Below are 19,587 nucleotides of genomic sequence, written 5' to 3' on the forward strand. Positions count from 1 at the left end.
GTTGTTTCCATTTCCTAGTTGAAAAACTTCCGTTCCGACTTCATCCCAACGACTTCTGTCAACTCAGCGCCTCCCCCCAAGGAACAAACGCCACCAGAAACCTACAAACTTCCCAATCCTCACTCTCCTCGTCTGCTTATCACCCGGAAATCTTCATCAATCAGCTCCCAACCTGCCACCATCACTTCTATTCATCATTTCACCCGATCTGCCGATAAAGAACCAGACGTCGAAAATACTTCCTGACTCCCGACGCAAAAATCTATTTAAATTAGGCTCGCCATCACTCATTGTTTCCACCCCCACCCTCCAGGGGGCGTGGGGCGCACGAATACGTATAAAATATTGCGGATATCTGGAAAGGAGGCCCCCGAAGATTGATGACGAGGATTTCACGGCAGAGGGCCTTCCGCGGGCCGTGGAAGAGATTGCGGATTTTTCACGGGCCTTCCGACGCTTCGGTCCGTCGCTTTCAATACGGAACATACGTCAAAGTCGGGCGCGTGCACTTACGGGACGCGAGCGCCATCTATCGGGCCTCTCGATATATTTACCGATCGGACGTCGGGGCCACTCTATTCGGAATAACTTCGCATTTGTAGGGAAATTGAGGGGGTGCCGGGACGTTTTGTCTTCTTTTGTGCCGCTGCAGCGATCCATCACGGGATTGAAGGTTCGGGACGGCTCCCCGGCGAGGTTCAACAGGATGAGGAATGCGGGGATAGGAAGGGTTTGAGAGATGTTGATGTATATAAAGTACGGAAGATTTAAGTTGTGACAGGATGGGACGAAGTCAACGAGTAGATGAGATGAAGATGGTGTTCTTCAGGGCACTGTTCTAGGTCCGTTCTTCTTCTTCTTCCTCGTTTTCTAGGACATGGTCCTGTTTTGTATTTGTCCAATTTAAAAGTCCCCGATCTGATGCACAGATGGTGGTGCTAGTATTAAATCCATATGATTTTTAGTTAGAACCAACTTTCAAACGATACTTGTCGAAATTTGACAGCAGTCCGACCATAAGTATGTGAAATATAACCGGTTCTTTTTTTTTCGAGGTATATAACTTTAAGTTGGCATTACTGTTCAAGATGGCGACCGATTTAACAGCTGTTAAGTGATTTATTCTCAGTTTGTTTCGGCAATTCATCATGGATAGACTCACGCCTGAACAACGCTTGCGAGTAGTTCAATTTCATTTCGAAAATAATGGTTCTGTGTGGAATACGTATCACACACTACTTCCATTTTATTTTATTTAGCGATGAAGCGCACTTCTGGTTGGATGGCTACGTCAACAAACGAAACTGCCGCATTGGGAGTGAAGCTAATCCTCAAGTGTATGTCGAAACGTCGTTACATCCAGAAAAACTGACTGTTTGGTGCGCTTCATGGGCTGGTGGAATCATTGGACCGTACTTCTTCAAAAACGATGATAGCCAGAACGTTACAGTCAATGGTGATCGGTATAGAGCCATGATTACTAACTTTTTCATTCCTGAATTGAACAACCATGATGTCCAGGAGCTGTGGTTCCAACAAGACGGCGCAATATGTCACACAGCTCGTGCCACAATCGATTTATTGAAAGACACGTTTGGTGACCGCCTAATTTCACGTTTTGGACCTGTGAATTGACCTACAAATTCATGTGATTTAACACCGCTAGACTACTTTCTGTGGGGCTATGTAAAGTCATTGGTCTATGCGGATAAGCCACAAACCCTCGACCATTTGGAAGACAACATTCGCCGTGTTAATGCCGATATGCCGATTATTATAAAGCGTTATTGGATAGTTTAAAGGATTAAATCGTTTAAAATGGCCTCATTTGAAGAAAAAAAGTGCTGTTTCATCAAGACAATGCGCCGTGTCACAAATCAATGAAAACAATGGAAAAATTGCATGAATTTGGCTTCGAATTGCTTCTCCATCCACCATTTTCGCCAGATCTGGCACCCAGCGACTTTTTCCTGTTCTCAGACCTTAAAAGAATGCTCGCTGGAAACAAATTCAGCGCAAATGAAGAAGTAATCGCCGAAACTGAGGCCTATTTTGAAGCGAAAAACAAATCGTACTACAAAAATGTTATCGAAGATGATTTTCTGATGAAAATGCTGATTATTTTGATGAATACATTTTTTCCTCGTATATTGACTGTCATCCCATTACCCTATATGATTAATGATTCCTAGTGAATCATCAACTGTTATAAATACCAGCTGGAATAAAATATCGAGTATAAAAAACGATAAGCACGTTTAACTGTGGAAGACAATTGTTTGGTGGAGCAGCGTAGCGACTAAGACCATAATTCTTAATGTTCGCGTGCTCATTCATATTGCTTTCTGTACAATCCCATTATTATTAGTTATTTTCCTCGATTTGAATGAATTGATTTCCCACTGATTACTGAAAACTCAGAAGTGACGTTTATTCAAGAGTTATTATTTCTGATACGTCGATTTTAGTGAATACCAATTCTACTAATGCACGCATTAGAATACGTTTATATTCCATGAGTAATGATAATAACAGTTTAACGTTTCCTATAGACAAACTAAATTTGTATAGGATACATCGATAAAGTCGATATGAACAAAAAAACAGAAGCTCCAAAAATAAATAACCTGAATTAAAAATTAACTTGAAGAATAATGGAACTGAAATACTCATTTCTGCTGTAATAGCATCGTTCACCCAAAAGCAATTCCACTTGTTTCTTGAAACTTTTGAGCTCCAGAACCTTCAGGCTACATATCAGGCATCTGATTCAAAAGTTTTGCTCCGCTGTAAGATGAAAACTGTTGGAATTTTTGTGTACGATGCCTTGGAAAACAAAGAGTTGCTTTATGTCTAGTTTGATTCTATTATTGATATTTGGAACATTCTTTCATTGTATCAATTGAATTTTTTGAATATACACCAGAGAATTCAAAATGAATATGCATGGTACTGGAAGAATTCTTCAACTGTATCAAAGTTTCGAGCGAATGAAGAGACTTCTGGAAAACTTATCCTTAAACATGAAACTACTCCATCGAATGGTTGAATGCTATATATAATCAGTTCTTTCTTATGAAATGGAAGCCTGAACACACGAGTTGGTAAGTCTGAGGAAAATCGAAGCATTTGAAATGTGTGTCTTTTGGAGAATGCTCAAGATTTCTTGGGCAAATACAATTTCGAATGAAACTTCATTGAAAGATGGAAAACGACATATTTCGATGATAAAGAATGGTCAATATCAAGAGCTTCAGTTGTTCATAAACTCCTTGAGTGATCTTCAATATCTGTAGAAATGAAGCAGCTTGAACAGTGGAAGGTGAAAGCGATATCTCTTCAGATTAACCTTTTTAAGGTAGATTGAAATTGATATGAATAGGAGACTGAATTCTTAATAAGATAGGCGAACAACTTTTCTTGCACCGTTTTTTTTCTGAAATTCGAAGCTTCATTCTGAAAAACTGGTTATACATTTATGATTCAAAGTATTGTCCATCGCTGGCAACTACTTTCTCCCATCCTTCGGGCAGCGTATGAATCCCGCTTTGAGCACACTGGTCATCTTTTGAAGCGACCCACGAATCAATCCAATTTTTTACTTCTTCATAAGACCGGAAGTGCTGGTCAGCCAGGCATTGTGCCATTGAGCGAAACAAGTGAAAGTCCGAGGGAGCAACGTCTGGAGAATACGGCGGGTGTGGTAGGACTTTCCCTTTCAACGTTTCCAAGAATGTCTTTACCACCATTGTGATGCTGTTAATACACTTTATCATGTTTCTCCTTGTGTTACGGCCGTTTTCCTTTCAATGCTCGGCTCAAACGCTTTAATTGCAAAGTTGCAGAAGCAAAGTTGTACACCTAATGAAAGGACCCCGAACGTTTAGTATGGGAAATGGCTTTCCGTGAATTTGGCTGAATTTTTGATATGTTGTAGTTCTTGATGAACTGATCAGAAAAGTCTTTAGCCACAAAGCTCAAAAATGGACAGTTTTCGAGATATGGAGCTTTGAAAATGGATTTTTTGCAATTTTTGGGGTTTTAGCTCGTCAATCCGGATGATGCCAGAATAATTCACATGACCGAGAAACGACATATTGTGAGATTTTTTTAAGAGAGACCATAATAACTGAATCCTCACATATCTGATGTCCAATAATCTCAAATATGTTTGCCGAAATTATCATAACCAGGCATCGCGAGCTGTAATTGGACTTCTTTATTCTACCCGTATAGTACTATATTGCATCAAAACTGCAGACATTTTCACGGATTCGTTTGTCTATGAGATGCTATCATCAATTTCGAGACATTCTGAGGAAAATGTCTTGGCACCCCATTGTCAGATTATCGAGATTTGTGAGAAACAAATCACATATCATATGTAAATGACATCAATAGTGATCACAATTGTTATCCCTGAGGATATATGATTATGATTTTTCCATTTTCCCCCATTACAGCTCGCGATGCCTGGTTATGAACATTTCGGCTAACATATTTGATATTATTCGACATCAAATATATGAGGATTCAGTTATTATGGTCTCTCTTAAAAAAATCTCACAATATGTCGTTTCTCGGTCATGTGAATCATTCTGGCGTCATCTTGTGGCATGAAAAGATGTATGGAAGATCTTGGATTTTGTATCTCATTTCATAGCCAATGTGGAGCAGTGTATGAAAAATTATCGTTGGCGGTGCCTAATATAACCAAGGAAGATCATTTTTCAGTCGGGTTCTGGCCGCCGAACATCCAAATTCCATCAAAACCACAAATGAGAACTCCCCGATTGACGAGCTAAAACCCCAAAAATTGCAAAAAATCCATTTTCAAAGCTCCATATCTCGAAAACCGTCCATTTTTGAGCTTTATGGCTAGGGACTTTTCTGATAAGTTCATCAAGAACTACAACATATCAAAAATTCAGCCAAATTCACGGAAAGCCATTTCCCATACTAAACGTGCGGGTCCTTTATTTCCAAATATTGCTTCAAGATACAAAACAGATTCGTAGATTATGGAACTCTCTCACAACCCTAATTCCTATTCCATAATCATCCTTTCTCAGTATAATTCAGCTTCACTTCCTGGAGTAGTTATCCATAACCACACCACCCATATTATTATCGAAAAACTGTGATATGTTCAGGAACGAACGACAGAAGTGCATACTCGTATCACAAACTCGGTTTCATAGCAGACTTCCAGCCGACACATATTCAGTTTTACAACGGCATAAATATCTTCGGTTATTACGTTTCTGGGTTCGATGATGAATGAATCACAGCGCCGTAAAAGGGTTTTATGGACCATCAAGAGATGCTGCGACATTCGAACTATTGGTTTAGTTTTCTGGGTCAGATGGCGTTCTTTGTTTTCCGGCTCTATTCAAACCCTAGCGACTTTACATTGTAGACTGGAGGGCAGAACGTTTGAAATAGAGCGGGCGGATATGTTTGTTTGATATGGAATGAATTTCTTAGTTTGCAGCATAGTTTCGAGTTCTTGAACAACAACCTGAATATGAAAAAATTATGGAAGAAAACTATAGGTTTTTACATTTACTGAAATATACCAACTGACAAAGAAACTGCAACACCCAGAAGGAGCTGTTTAAATTATTTTTTTTTTTTGGTAAAACATAGAAAGTATAACAATTATTATTATTATTATACAAAGAATGACAGTTGAGGTTCAGAACCTATAAACTCAAAATGAATAATATACCGATTGGTTCTCTTGCGCTTAGAGAAGAAAATTTAAAAGTATGTGAAAAAAGATGAAAAAAAGAGTCATCACATGAAAAAGCACAAGAACGTTCCAAACTATAAGATTGAAATCAGTGTCCTCTTTATTGGACTGAATTTGCAGAAAATAATTGTGAAGGTTCTTTCAACCATTCAACAATTTTTGTCACTTAAATATTGTATTCTTTTTTTGCAAGTTTTTTGAATTATACGAAAAACCAGCTGTTCTAGGAGATCCGAAGTCAATATTTAGTTGTTGTTAAAATGCCAGCTAAGTGAATTTGAAAGAGGTCGAATTATTGGTCTACGGGAAACGGGGTTGTCATTTCAAGAAATCGCTAACCGTACGAAAAGAAATCCAACTACTGTTTTGAGATGTTAACAAGCATGGTTTAATGATGTCCAAAATCGAAGAAGAGTATACACAAAACGTCGAAGGGGCACAAATGAAGTTCAAGATCGACAACTAAGGCTTATGGCCATTAGAGACTGATTTGCGACAACTCGATCTTTGGCTGATGAGTGGTTGGAAGAACAAGGCCATCCTGTATCTGTCCAAACGGTTTACCGCCAGATAAGGTCTTTTGGACTGCAGCATTATCGACCTAATCTTGTGTTACTTCTGACTGTTGAGCATCTCCGGCAACGATTGCAGTGGTGCAGAGAACGTCAACATTAGAATGTGGAATACCATCAGGTCGTCTTTTCTGATCAATCTCGATTGTCCTTGGGTGCACATGATGGCCGAACAAGGATTAGAAGACGTCGGGGAGAAAGACGTGAACCTCAATTTGATGTTGAGCGTCATGTACTCCGGACAGTAGGCGTTATGGTATGGGGTGCTATTGCACATGCAAGAAGGTCACCTTTAGTCTTCATTCGAGGTGACATGCCAGCGCTACGTTACCTTTAAGAAACTGTGCAGCCATATGTTCATCCTTACCTTAACCGGCTCGAGAATCCAATATTTCAGCAAGATAATGCCCGACCTCATTTTGCTAGAGTTAGTTGGAAGTGTTTCGAAGCGACTCATGTTAATCTTTTACCATGGCCGCCAAGATCCCCAATCTTTCGCCCATAGAGCATGTTTCGGACATCAAAGGTAGAAGGTTTAGAAATTTACCCCGGCCCCCACGGACTTTGACGGCTTTGAGACATAAAATGAAGGTAGCTTGGAATAGTAACCCTCAAGAAGAAATAGACCTTCTTATTGCATCAATGCCGAGACGTGTTGGGGAGTGTATAGATAATCGTGGTGGACAAACACATTATTAACGAATTTATTGAAAAAAAATTGTTAACCCTTCGTTTTTTTCTCCGAATTTCAATAACTCACTCCTTGCTATAATATTTTTGATTCACCAACAAAAAATAATTTAAATTTGAACAACTTCTTTTTGGTGTTGCAGTTTTGTTGTCAGTTAGTATAACTGTCCAAATTGAACTACAGGTTATGTACGTAGATTCCATAGAACATAAGTTCGAGCATTAAACGGCAATTAACATCGGAATATAATAACAGCTAATCAAACTTGCTACTGAATCAAAATGATCGCCAACATCTGGAATCGAATAGATATTCAAATAAGAAGAACAAACATCTTGTTCTGCACCATCCTCCAATTAAATATTTCCCTATCTTCCCATTCAATGGCGGAGTCATAGACGTTAGGCATAGAAAGGGGTTCGTTAATAGGCAATAAACAGTCAGCGTATTCAGTTGGTGACAGTTTTATGCATAAAGTAGAGGAACCGAGGTCTACCTCGAGAATTCACCTCGCCACAAATGGATTCTTAAGATCTCCTGAAACTTTCCAACGCTCCAGTCTGCGCCGAAAGGTGTTTCCAGCATTTTCAATCGTAGTGGCAACTTTGCCTATTTATTCTGGTGAACTTTTAAATTCACTCATTGCTATTCGTCCTCGGTTTATATGCAGTTCTGAGGAAAAATGAAGTTTCGTGTATTCATGGAATGTATACGGAATTATGGAATCTGGAAATATTGCATATTAGATTTGGATGTTTGCTGTATTGTTATAATAACTTCTGAAATAACAAGGGGATAATGTTTGGAATTGAACTTTCTGTTCAAGGAGACAGATGGAGTCCTTTGAAGAATGAGTCATGGTATTGACACTCATTAACTAGATTCATACAGTGTACTTGGTAATGACAGAACTTCAACCGGTTGTAATACGTATTATTCGCTTTCTTCGACTCTTATATGTTTAATTTTTGATCATTCGGTGTGCTGAAAAGTTAGGTTTACAAATTTGACATCTAATATACAGGGTGAATTACTTCCGAGTAATAACATCACCATCATTTTTTTCAAATAGAGCACCCCCATTGTGTCTCAATTTTGGGATTACTCTAGCTAAGCTGATTCCAAAAATGTATCACATGTTGATTTCAATTGGTACAGGGTGGACAAAATACAATAGTTTTGTTTGTGCTCATAAAGTAGTGCCAAACATTCATTTATTAGTTAAATTAACAATATTGTCAAAAATACTTATTGACTAGCGGCAATTGGTTTGAATGTAACACCCTGTAGTTTGTTACATTTTTAGATAAATAAAAATGAGCTGTTTCCAAACATGTTTGGTACTTGTGGTCTAGCAGACAGAATATGAAAGAAATTATTTCTTATCAATTCAAAAAAAATATAGTCGTCTAGTTTTTCGTGAAATATCATTATTTGTTAATTGTTTATTTGGTGTTCAATTACAGTTTAGTACTAGAATATTTTTGGTATTCCTGAGTGTTTTAATTATTGCTTAGATTCAATTTATTATTTTTGCCACCCTGTACCAATTGGAATCAACATGTGATACATTTTTGGAATCAGCTCAGATAGGAAATCGGAAAATTGAGACAAAAAAAAATGATGGTGACTTCATTACTAGAAAGTAATTCACCCTGTATATCAGATTGTTATTTTAAAATACGGTTAATTAAAATCAAAAATCTACGTGATTCAGGATTATTTTTTAAAATGGTCTGTTTAGCTTGAAATGAATTTGTTCCATACTTTTACGGACACAGTGTAGATAGTTTATTTCTTGGGGAACCTAGAGGGACCAACACTTTTGAAGATGGTTGTACATTTTTGTTATATTAGTCTACGAACTTTTCAGTCCAACTGTTACATTAAGTATTAGCACCCAAAGTTGTAATGAAGTGTTTTTCACACTTCACAATTCCTGTTCACAAATATTATCCAATTCCAACGCTGAAAAATCTCCACCCTGTATACTTCCGTAACTGCGTCGGAAACCCGTATCGGAGTTTTTTTACAATCCCTCCGCTGTCGAGATAGCCTGGAACAGAGATCAAGGAACCCTCTTCAAAGATGGTTTTTGTCCGTTAAACTTAAATGAATAAATAATGCAAACGGACGTTTCTGCCTTGGTAGAAAACCCCCCACCACCCAGACAAAAAAACTGCTGGCCCTGATTAGATTCACTCAAATTCATTTATTTATACGCCCCCTCGGATAAATCTCCTAGGAAACCAAATTGACTCGTTTGGACGGTCCTTCCATTTCTTGCTCTCCCCAAGGACCTCGGGTTTGAGGAACGTATAAAGTATGTCCAAACTCGCATTTACCGAATACGCCCCGTCCTCGAAGACCACTGGGGATCGCACAGGCTCAGGGAGCTGTTGAATGTCCAGTGGGATTATAATAAAGTTTACTCACATGAATAGTTTATGAAAATGTTGAAATATCTCGTTATTTGAGGAATGAATATATTGGAGAGAAGCATTGACTTATCACAATTTTTTTATTCTTCATTTCACATAAAAAATGATATTTAACATAGTAGGGTCTGCTGTCATTCAAATATTGAGGATGTACTCACAAGCACTGGAAACTGAGTTAGACATATGAGGATAATGAATCAACTAGATTCAAACCTCTTGGCAAAACCATCGGGTGTTATGTCAACCATCTTCTATTTTGAAATGCCCTTTGAAACGGTCATAACTGTACGTCCTAGTGCAATAAGTTTCGTAAATCATTTGGACAAAAAGTCATATATACTGCCAGGGGTCTCTGTTGGCCTGGGAATGCCGTAACATCAAAAGGCAACTGACCAGAGGCAATGAAGGGATTCTTCTATGGGTACCAAGGCTATGGTGTTGATGGAAACGAAAAGGCCGTTGAACTGGCAAATAGTGCATCAAGGTTGACACCTGCTGACCTGAGCCTCTCTTTGGCAAGAAAAAGACCAATATAAGGCAGCGGTCTAGCAATAGAAGTTGAATAATAGAATAACCAACTGGACCAACACTCCTGGGCTTGCTCAGGTCAAGGAATTCGTGATAATTTCACCTACCTACGCCAGAAAGCTCTTGCAGCTGTCACAAGCCGAGCTTCGGGTGATGGTAGGACTGCTGACGGGGTACTGTCGGTACCGTATGGGAAAGTCAGCAGATGATATTTGCAGGCTCTGTGGATCAGAAGCAGAAACAGCTGAACACCTGGTATGTAAGTGTCCAGAGCTGGCTGGCCTAAGAATCATTCATATGGAAAAGCCGGTCCTGGTGAGGTAATTGCCGAGGCCCCTAAGGAGGTTGTCCATTTTATCAACGTCATTGACGACCGCCTTGGGTTTCCATGTATGAGTAGGGTAGAGAACAAAAGATCGACATGGTCGCAATTCCTGGAAGGCTTACCTCAATTCAAATGATAATAATAATAATAATACCCACAAGCACATAAGGTTCAGAAGATATACCAACATTACTCCGTCAACAACCTACAATAACTTAAAGCTCACCTCTTTCTAGGTGTCTGAGATTCGTCAGAGGAGATGTACACCTAGTATTTTTCTAGAAGGATCTCTTATTCTTGAGCTTCCAATGTAAAATTGCTCTCCTGTGGTATATTATCGTTGGGGCTTTTTGTGAGTTGATATGCTTGTTCTTTGCCTTCGATACAACTATGCTATGTCACCTGAAGCTGAGTAATTTTGTTGCCATAAACCAGATTTGTTATGGTATAGCGGCACTCCTAGACAGACAAAGTGCTTGAACTATGTCCTTCCAAATTCTCAGTTTATACCGTAATCATTTTTGTCGTATAGTTAAATATAACTACGAAAATGAGTTTCAGGAGAAAAAAGACACCAAAAGAGAAACAGTCTGGCGTAATCTTCCTCGATTGTATAATTCCAGAAAGTTTTTTCGAAACTTTGACACTGCGAGATCTATGGAGTATCTGGATCTTAGCAAGAACCTGTTTCACGTTCTCACTAGATTCCTTACCACACATTGCTTCCTTATGTTCATGAGAATGAGTCTAGCAGAAAACGACGAGTGCAGATTCTGCAAGGAGGAGAAAGAAACTCTTGATCACCTAGTGATGGAATGCCTTGCCATCGCTATCCAAGGCAAAAAATGCCTTGGACAAGAGACTTGTTGAGGTGAGGATGATACTGGAGTTCATAAGATCTCCAGAACTGGAGGGCGAGCTGTATACTACGACGGCTAATGGCTAAAGCAGCTCTAATGAGGGCTCAATAAACCATGATGATATAAATCCAATCATTATGTGTTCATTGATTTGCTACAAAAAAAAGTTTCGTTGAACCTTTCCATCTTCCATTGATAATCCTTTCAGGACCAAACTCAAATTCAATCTTAACAATTGAAGAAATAACGCACTCAAAGAAGGAGTATTTGAAACATCTCTCTATCGATAATTCTCAACCATGTCCTGTAATTAAAATCTTACGAGCTTTCCTTGATTAACTGATAGATTGCACTGTTCCAATACCGATAAACTAGACGAATTAATCGGCGACATCCATGTTTTATTCATCTTCAAACAAAAGCGCTCGATTCCATAAAAACCTGAACACACCTGAATTCGAAGTCTGGCCTTTCTGCGCTTCCCCCATCCGAATAAATTGGCTGGCAAAACGTTCCAGTATTCGATTCCGTACCGTTGTACCATTGTGATATATCGTCCTGGATTCGAGTACGTTCAAATGAAACAGAATTAAAACTGGCAGTGCAATTGAGACTTGGGACAATTCCCATTTGGATAGCGCCGACCATTATTGGAATTAAGCCTGTCTCCCCCTATTATTAAGTCTCGGAAGGGGTGATAGCCTAAAGAAGGCTGAGTCCTTTGAAGATAGATGTTGATTCCTTCGTATTCATTCTGTGGATTTACATATCAGGGAATTTTGGGACATAATCTTAGGCTCCTTTTGGAGTTTAATTTTCACTAAAACATTGTTATATTAGGCCAATTGAAAAGTCGCCGGTTTGTTACACAGATGACGGTGCTAGTATTGAATCCATATGATTTTTAGTTAGTACCAACCTTCAAACGATACTTGTCGAACTTTAACAGCAGTCCGACCATTAGTTTGTGAGTTATTGCGTTGTGAGTGTAGCTACTTTTATTATTTGAAAAAAGATGGAAATGAAGAATCTCACTTACTGATTAAATATTGCTTTTTGAAGGCAAAACAATACAGTTGAAGCAAAATCTTGGCTTGATGGAGAGTTTCCGGGGTCTGCACCAGGAAAATCAAACATCTTTGATTGGTATGCGAAGTTAAAACGTGGTGAAATGAGCACCGAAGACGGCAAACGCTGTGAACGCCCAAAAAAGGCTGCCACCAACGAAAAAAGCAAAAAAATTCACAGAATAATTTTGATTGACCGTAAATTAAAGTTGATCGAGATAGCTGACATTGTCAAGATATCATCTGAACGTGTACATCCTACCATTCACGAATATTTGTACATGAGAAAGCTCTGTGCAAAATGCGCGAGCTCACAATCGATCAAAAGCAACAACGTGTTAATGATTCTGAGCAGTGTTTGAAGCTGTTTAAGTGCAATAAACCTGAATTTTGCGTCGATATGTGTCCAATCGACAGTCAGCTGAGTGAACTGCACACGATAAACCGAATCCAAAGCGAGGAGGAAATTACAACACTCAGCTGGCAAGGTTATGGCATCAGCATTCTGAGAAGCGCAAGGTATTCATTGATTGCCTCCAAAAGGGCCAGACCATCAACAACGATTATTATAAAGCGTTATTGGCTCGTTTAAAGGATGAAATCGTTAAAAAACGGCCCCATTTGAAAAAAAAGGTGCTGTTTCATCAAGACAATGCGTCGTGTTACAAATCAAAGAAAACAATGGCAAAATTGCATGAATTGGGCTTCGAATTGCTTCTGCATCCACCGTATTCGCCAGATCTGAACCCCAGCGACTTTTTTCTGTTCTCAGACCCCAAAAAAATGCTCGCTGGAAAGAAATTTAGCGCCAATGAAGAAGTAATCGCCGAATCTGAGGCCTATTTTGAAGGGAAAGACAAATCTCGTAGGTACTACAAAAGTTGTATCGAAAAGTTGTAAGATCGCTATAATCGCTGTATCGCCCTTGAAGGCAACTTGGTTGAATAATAAAATCGAATTTTGCCAAAAAAATGTGTTTTACTATGGAAGACCGGGGACTTTTCAATTGGCCTGTTAACATTTCTGAGTCATTCTAGACTTATCACCTCTCATTCAGTTTCAGTTCATTCCTCCGATGGGGTGTTACCTACTACATCATTTTTATGTTAACATTGAACTGAAATGATAAATTATATGGTCTTCTAAAACACCCTTCAAGTATTAGATTCAACTCTAAAATACAACATATTAACGATATAACCTCTATCATTCACCTCACCCATCACTTCAAACCTTCATATATAGCACTGCTTGAGCAAGATCCCTTAGGATCAGCGTACTCTCTAATTCCAGATGTCCCTACAGGTGTCCTGGGTACGCCACAGGGATGTCCATCTGCTCACCGTAGGCAGGTACACCTACACCAGCGACCAGAGGTTCAGGGCCATCCATCAGCCTCACTCTGAAGACTGGACCCTGCAGATCAAGTACCCTCAGCACCGTGATTCTGGGATATACGAATGTCAAGTATCTTCCACACCGCACCTTTCTCACTTTATTCATCTTACTGTAATCGGTGAGTAGAGTTTTTTGGTGATAGATTAGGTAGTTAGGATAAGAGTTTGTCAACTATTAGTTGGATTGATTTATCTCTGGAATCTATGTTTGTTGAGCTCACGTAAACAAAATTGACAGAGATGATGTATTTTTGAAGTAGACTGCTTGTGTTTTCTTGAAGAAAGTGTGGTTCAATTCATACTCCCCTTAATTGAACTATAGTAAAAATCTTTTATGTCAGTAATATTAAAAGATATATTAGATACCATTCAGCCATTTTCACTTAAGTGATAATATATTCATGATGTATCCAATTTAGTAAACTAGATGTCAGTCAAAATATGACGTTGTTAATATACGTTTGAAAAAATAGTATATTGTGCAACAAGTGAGGAAAGTCCAACTTTTCTCGCGAGTGTGGAAGTTTGTGGCACAAGCCTGAAAGACGAATGCCGCAAACACACGAGCGAGAAAAGGACTTTCTCCACATGTTGCACACTATACTTTTCCTACAACTGCTATGAAAAGTATCGTATTCTTCAAAGCTTACTCAATGTCAAAACTATATATTGCTCATACTGTGGGAAATATTATTTCTCACGGCACTTTGCCCACACCTCGCTTGAGGTGTGTATTGCATTTCCATAGAAACGACTCAAAAACCCAATTTCATTGGTCTACCAAGCGAGTAGGAAAAGTATATTTTCGTACAATTGCTATGAAAAGTATCGTATTCTTCATAGCTCACTCAATTTCAAAACTATGTATTGCTCATACTGTGAGAAATATTATTTCTCACGGCACTTTGCCCACACCTCGCTTGATAGATCAATGAAATTGGGCTTTTGAGTCGTTTCTATGGAAACGCAATTAATTAGCACATACTGTCAACGAAGGCCATTTTGATTGAAGTCAAGTCCATTACTTGAATTATTGAAATTTGTGCAGTTGTAGGAAAAGTATAGTGTATAGTATATAATTCATTGCGTTGCCATAGAAACGACTCAAAAGCCCAATTTCATTGGTCTACCAAGCGAGGTGTGGGCAAAGTGCCGTGAGAAATAATATTTCTCACAGTATGAGCAATACATAGTTTTGAAGTTGTGTAAGCTATGAAGAATACGATACTTTTTATAGCAATTGTACGAAAATGTACTTTTCCTACTCGCTTGGTGGACCAATGAAATTGGGTTTTTGAGTCGTTTCTATGGAAATGCAATAAATTAGCACATACTGTCAACGAAGGCCATTTTGATTTGAATCGAGTCCATTACTTAAATTATTGAAATTTGTGTGTTGTAGGAGAAGTTTAGTGTGCAACATGTGGCGAAAGTCCTTTTCTCGCTCGTTTGTTTGCAGCACTCTCATTCAATTTTTCTACAACTGCACAAATTTCAATGAGTGCTAATTTATTGCGTTTTTATATAAACGACTCAAAAGCACAATTTCATCGGTCTACCTAGCAAGGTGTTGACAAAGTTCCGTGAGAAATAATATTTCCCACAGTATGAGCAATACATAGTTTGAAATTGAGTAAGCTATGAAGAATACGCTACTTTTCATAGCAGTTGTAAGAAATAGTATATTGTACAACAAGTGGGGAAAGTTCAACTTTTCTCGCGAGTGTGGAAGTTTGTGGCACGAGCCTGAAAGGCGAGTGCTGCAAACACACGATCGAGAAAAGGACTTTCTCCACATGTTGCACACTATACTTTTCCTACAACTGCACAGATTTCAATAATTCAAGTAATGGACTTGATTCAAATCAAAGTGGCCTTCGTTGACAGTATGTGCTAATTTATTGCGTTTCCATAGAAACGAATCAAAAGCCCAATTTCATTGATCTACCAAGCGAGGTGTGGGCAAATTGCCGTGAGAAATAATATTTCCCATAGTATGAGAAATACATAGTTTTGAAATTGAGTAAGGTATGAAGAATACGCTACTTTTCATAGCAATTATAGGAAATAAACTTTTTCTTCAGCTGACAACTCGAGCATCTCAAATCTATGTATTTTTCCCCCTGAATAAAGGTCACGAACACTCTTTTACAACCATGTAAACATCCTTACACCTCCCACAGACCCCAATCCCCACTTTTACAGCCGACAAAAACCTAATCAACCGACGGTATCGATGGAAACCGTAAAAGCAATGTTTCCCCACCTTTCAACCTCCGGCCAATCTTGATCTGCCGATCTGCCCTGGACAAACCGCGGTCTACGCAATTTTAGGCATATTAACCCAATAAATTTCAATTAGAGAATATCATTTTACGAGTCCCGCAGCTTATATATCGGAGAGAGTAAATCACCGGCCCCCCCTCTCTTTCACAGGTATATTTGGTGTAACGCAGTTGGATGCTTTATGAACACGATGTAATGAAATTTTACGTATATAACGTTGGGACAAGGTCGGCGGGCTCCGCTCTGAAAGGATTAGTTTTTGATTTTCATCGAGTTAGCTGCGATTCGCTTGATTTATTTCGTCCATTACTTGATGGGATTTTTGTGTCGTTTATTAGTGGAAGTTCGTTAGGAGATGAGACTACGGTTTTTCAATTTCGAAGGGGGTCGGTGATAATTCTTGGAAGGTCTTGTTGACTCGGAATTTGTTCTGTCTGGAAGATTTTGAGCTGTTGAGGTTGATTCTGCTACAATGTGAGTTGCACAGAATACATGTTGAGGCTCACTTTCAGCTTATACAGGTTTTTCCTAAATTGAAGGTACAGGGAAAAATGAGAGATTACTTGCATGTCCTTTAAAAAATGCTTTGTTTTGAAGATAAAGTGTGTTTCCTATTGTTCTATCCTTTTATGATAATTATAGCAATTTCTCGAATTCTTATTAATCTTCGCTACAGATTCGGTAATTGAGTTCTAACACTCATAATTTATTTATTCATCACAGCTTAGTAATATTGGTGTACAACTTTGCTTCCGCCGTTTTGCAGTGAGCGGCTGTAAATGTAAGTGGTAGTCAAAATAAATAGATCATAGTCGTCATACAATAAGCTAGGGTATTCGTCAACATAACGCCAACGAAAAATTAGTCGATTTGTGTCTGCATCATAAAGTTATTCTCGATTAAGCATTCAGTCAGCTTACGAGCCAAATTCTAGTCATTTGCGGGAGGTTTCAATTTTCTGCTTTAATAGAAAAAAATCTGCTGCTGAGGCTCATCTAAAGCTCTCAAATAGCTATAGTGAGCCGGTATTAGTGGGAGAACGAGCCGATAGTGGTTTTCAACGCTTCAATAATGATTTTGACGTCGAAGACCAGCATGGCGGTAAAAGAGAGAAGGATTTCGAAGATGCAGAATTGGAGGCATTACTGAATGACTCGTGTCAAACTCAACAGAAATTAACAGGATCATTGGGAGTGACGCAACAAGCAATTTCAAAACGCCTGAAAGTCATGGGAATGATTCAGGTCAGATATGTTGAACGGCGTTTGTTTGCTTGTGAACAGCTGCTTGCAAGGCAAAGACGGAAGGGATTTCTTCATCGCATTATGAATGCAGATGAAAAATGGGTTCGTTACAATAATCCCAAGCGCAGAATATCATGGGGATATCCCGGCCATGCTTCAACGTCGACGGCGAAACCGAATATTCACGATTCCAAGGTCATGCCCACTATTTGGTGGGACCAGCTCGGCGTAGTATATTTTATGAGTTGTTAAATCCGACTGAAAAAATCACAGGCGATCTTTATCGAACGCAATCAATGCGTTTGAGCCAAGCGCCGAGGATTGAAAGACAAACGGCCGCAATACAACGAAGGACATGATAAAGTGATTTTACAGCATATAACAATAACTGACTGGATTTCAAGTCAATCTCAAGTCGAGTAGTAGGTTTTCAATATAATGTCAAGTCATTTATTTAACAAGTACTTGAATCATATCGAGCTACTTGATTTTAGCAGTTTTATGGTGTTGTGACACATCAATAAAAACAATGATGAAATGAGAAGAAACCTTGCGAAAAACACTTTTATTCATTAAACTCATTGTATAAGAGAGCCGAAAATATAAACTTTTTCAAAATGAAAACATAAATCAAATCAATATGAATCAAAACAACATAAAAAACAATGAAGAAACAAAGTTTCTTAATATTGCTCCAGGCTCTGTTTGATTTCATAACTTTTCCATTCAGGATCTAAGATACATGAGGCATCTTATAGATTGGTCTCCTAACCTATTGCGGGTTTTTATAACTGTAAGAGCAGCTCTGAAAAATTGTCTTCCAACAGGAGCTGAAGATGCTGGCGTGGATGAAAAATCCTAACTAACCTAATCCTAACAACTAATAAAGTCACACTGGCGAATGCTTCACTCTCTCGGCGATCGAGGAGCGCGTGCATATCAAGCTCAAGTAATATCAAGTAGCTTGATATCAAGACAAGCAATAAATATCTAAAATCAAGTCAAGTCCAGCTCAAGTATGTAATCTTTCACGATCTTGATTTTCAAGTCAAGTAGTTGGTTAAAATGTCAAGCTTTTTGACTTGACGACTCCCTAATTCTTCACAACACAAGCAATATTTCTCGTCAGCCTTATAATTCCACCAATAAAAAACCCTCAAACAAACTCCAACTTCCGCAATAAAAAAAAATGGCGAAAACGCCAACCGGAAATTCCTCAAAACTCCTCGAAATTCCCCCCGCCGTCTAAAGCTCGGTTCGGACGCGGGTAATCCGAAGACGTACGATTTTAATCAACTGCAATTTTCCGACTCTTATAATTCCGACGGGGCGAAGTAAAAAGTTTCACAATCGCGCAATCAGACCATCGAAAAATATTTTCGAGAGGGGGGGGGGCCGGAGGAGGGCCAGCTACGAACGGCGTAATTAGGGCTTAAGCTCTTCCTTATTTATTTAACCACTTCTGAATGGATATCGTCTGACGGGTAGGGAGGGGGGAACCGTTTTGGAAACGGACTTTGCCGACCGTTAAACTTTCTGCTGTATAAAAGGAGAATTAGTGGCGTTTGTGCTCGCTCTGTGCGTCTGGAGTGCTAGATTTATCATTTTAGTCCTCGACGTGGTTGTATTTTTTCGGGGATGGATCCTCATAAACGCCTCGTCCTGTCAGATTTCTCTGATTAAACACCCCTGTTGAGATTTAGTGTTAAGTGGCTGTGAACCTGCTTTTTTTTTTGTAGTTGTTAATTGCTCACACAACCTTTGTACTTTGAGTTTTTGTTCATTCTTTGTAGTACAAAGGGTCAATTAATAAATGCGTCAATCTGGAATGGCGTATTACTTCAGCTGTCATAATTACACATTGATATATATCTGTTATATATCTGAGATTTCAAGAAATACTGATATGGTGGATGTATCAATAAGAAGTGAGCATCATAAGGAGAGATGTAAAGGGTGTTTTTTTTAGAGCTATAAAACTTTAAATTGCAATAAAACAACGATGGATTATTCGATTGACATGAATTTTATTTATCCGCAAGATAATCTTGTGGCATTACATTTTAAATATGATTTCTGGCATATGACCGCCACGGCTGGCTCGGATGTAGTCCAATCTGGACGTCCCATTTTCGATGACTTTCTCCAACATTTGTGGCCGTATATCGGAAATAACACGGCGAATGTTGTCTTCCAAATGGTCAAGGGTTTCTGGCTTATCCGCATAGACCAATGATTTTAAAAGCCTCCGCAGAAAGTAGTCTAGCGGTGTTAAATCACAAGATCTTGGAGGCCAATTCACAGGTCCAAAACGTGAAATTAGGCTGTCACCAAACGTGTCTTTCGATGTCTATCGATTGTGGCACGAGCTGTGTGACATGTTGCGCCGTCTTGTTGGAACCACAGCTCCTGGACATCATG

General features: G+C 38.9%; 1 protein-coding gene across 2 annotated transcripts in view; it reads left to right on the forward strand.

Moving 5' to 3' along the window:
- LOC123680587 (lachesin-like) overlaps positions 1 to 19,587 on the forward strand; it is a 328,128-nt gene that overhangs the window by 294,331 nt on the left and 14,210 nt on the right. Inside the window, exon 3 of one of the 2 annotated variants that reach the window (XM_045618564.1) lies at positions 13,533 to 13,755. In XM_045618564.1, coding sequence (XP_045474520.1) covers positions 13,533 to 13,755 — 223 coding nt within the window. The remainder of the gene's footprint in view (positions 1 to 13,532; positions 13,756 to 19,587) is intronic. The other variant, XM_045618565.1, reaches the window with a different exon arrangement.

The sequence above is a fragment of the Harmonia axyridis genome, chromosome 5, assembly GCF_914767665.1.
Source record: "Harmonia axyridis chromosome 5, icHarAxyr1.1, whole genome shotgun sequence".
NCBI lineage: Eukaryota > Metazoa > Arthropoda > Insecta > Coleoptera > Coccinellidae > Harmonia > Harmonia axyridis.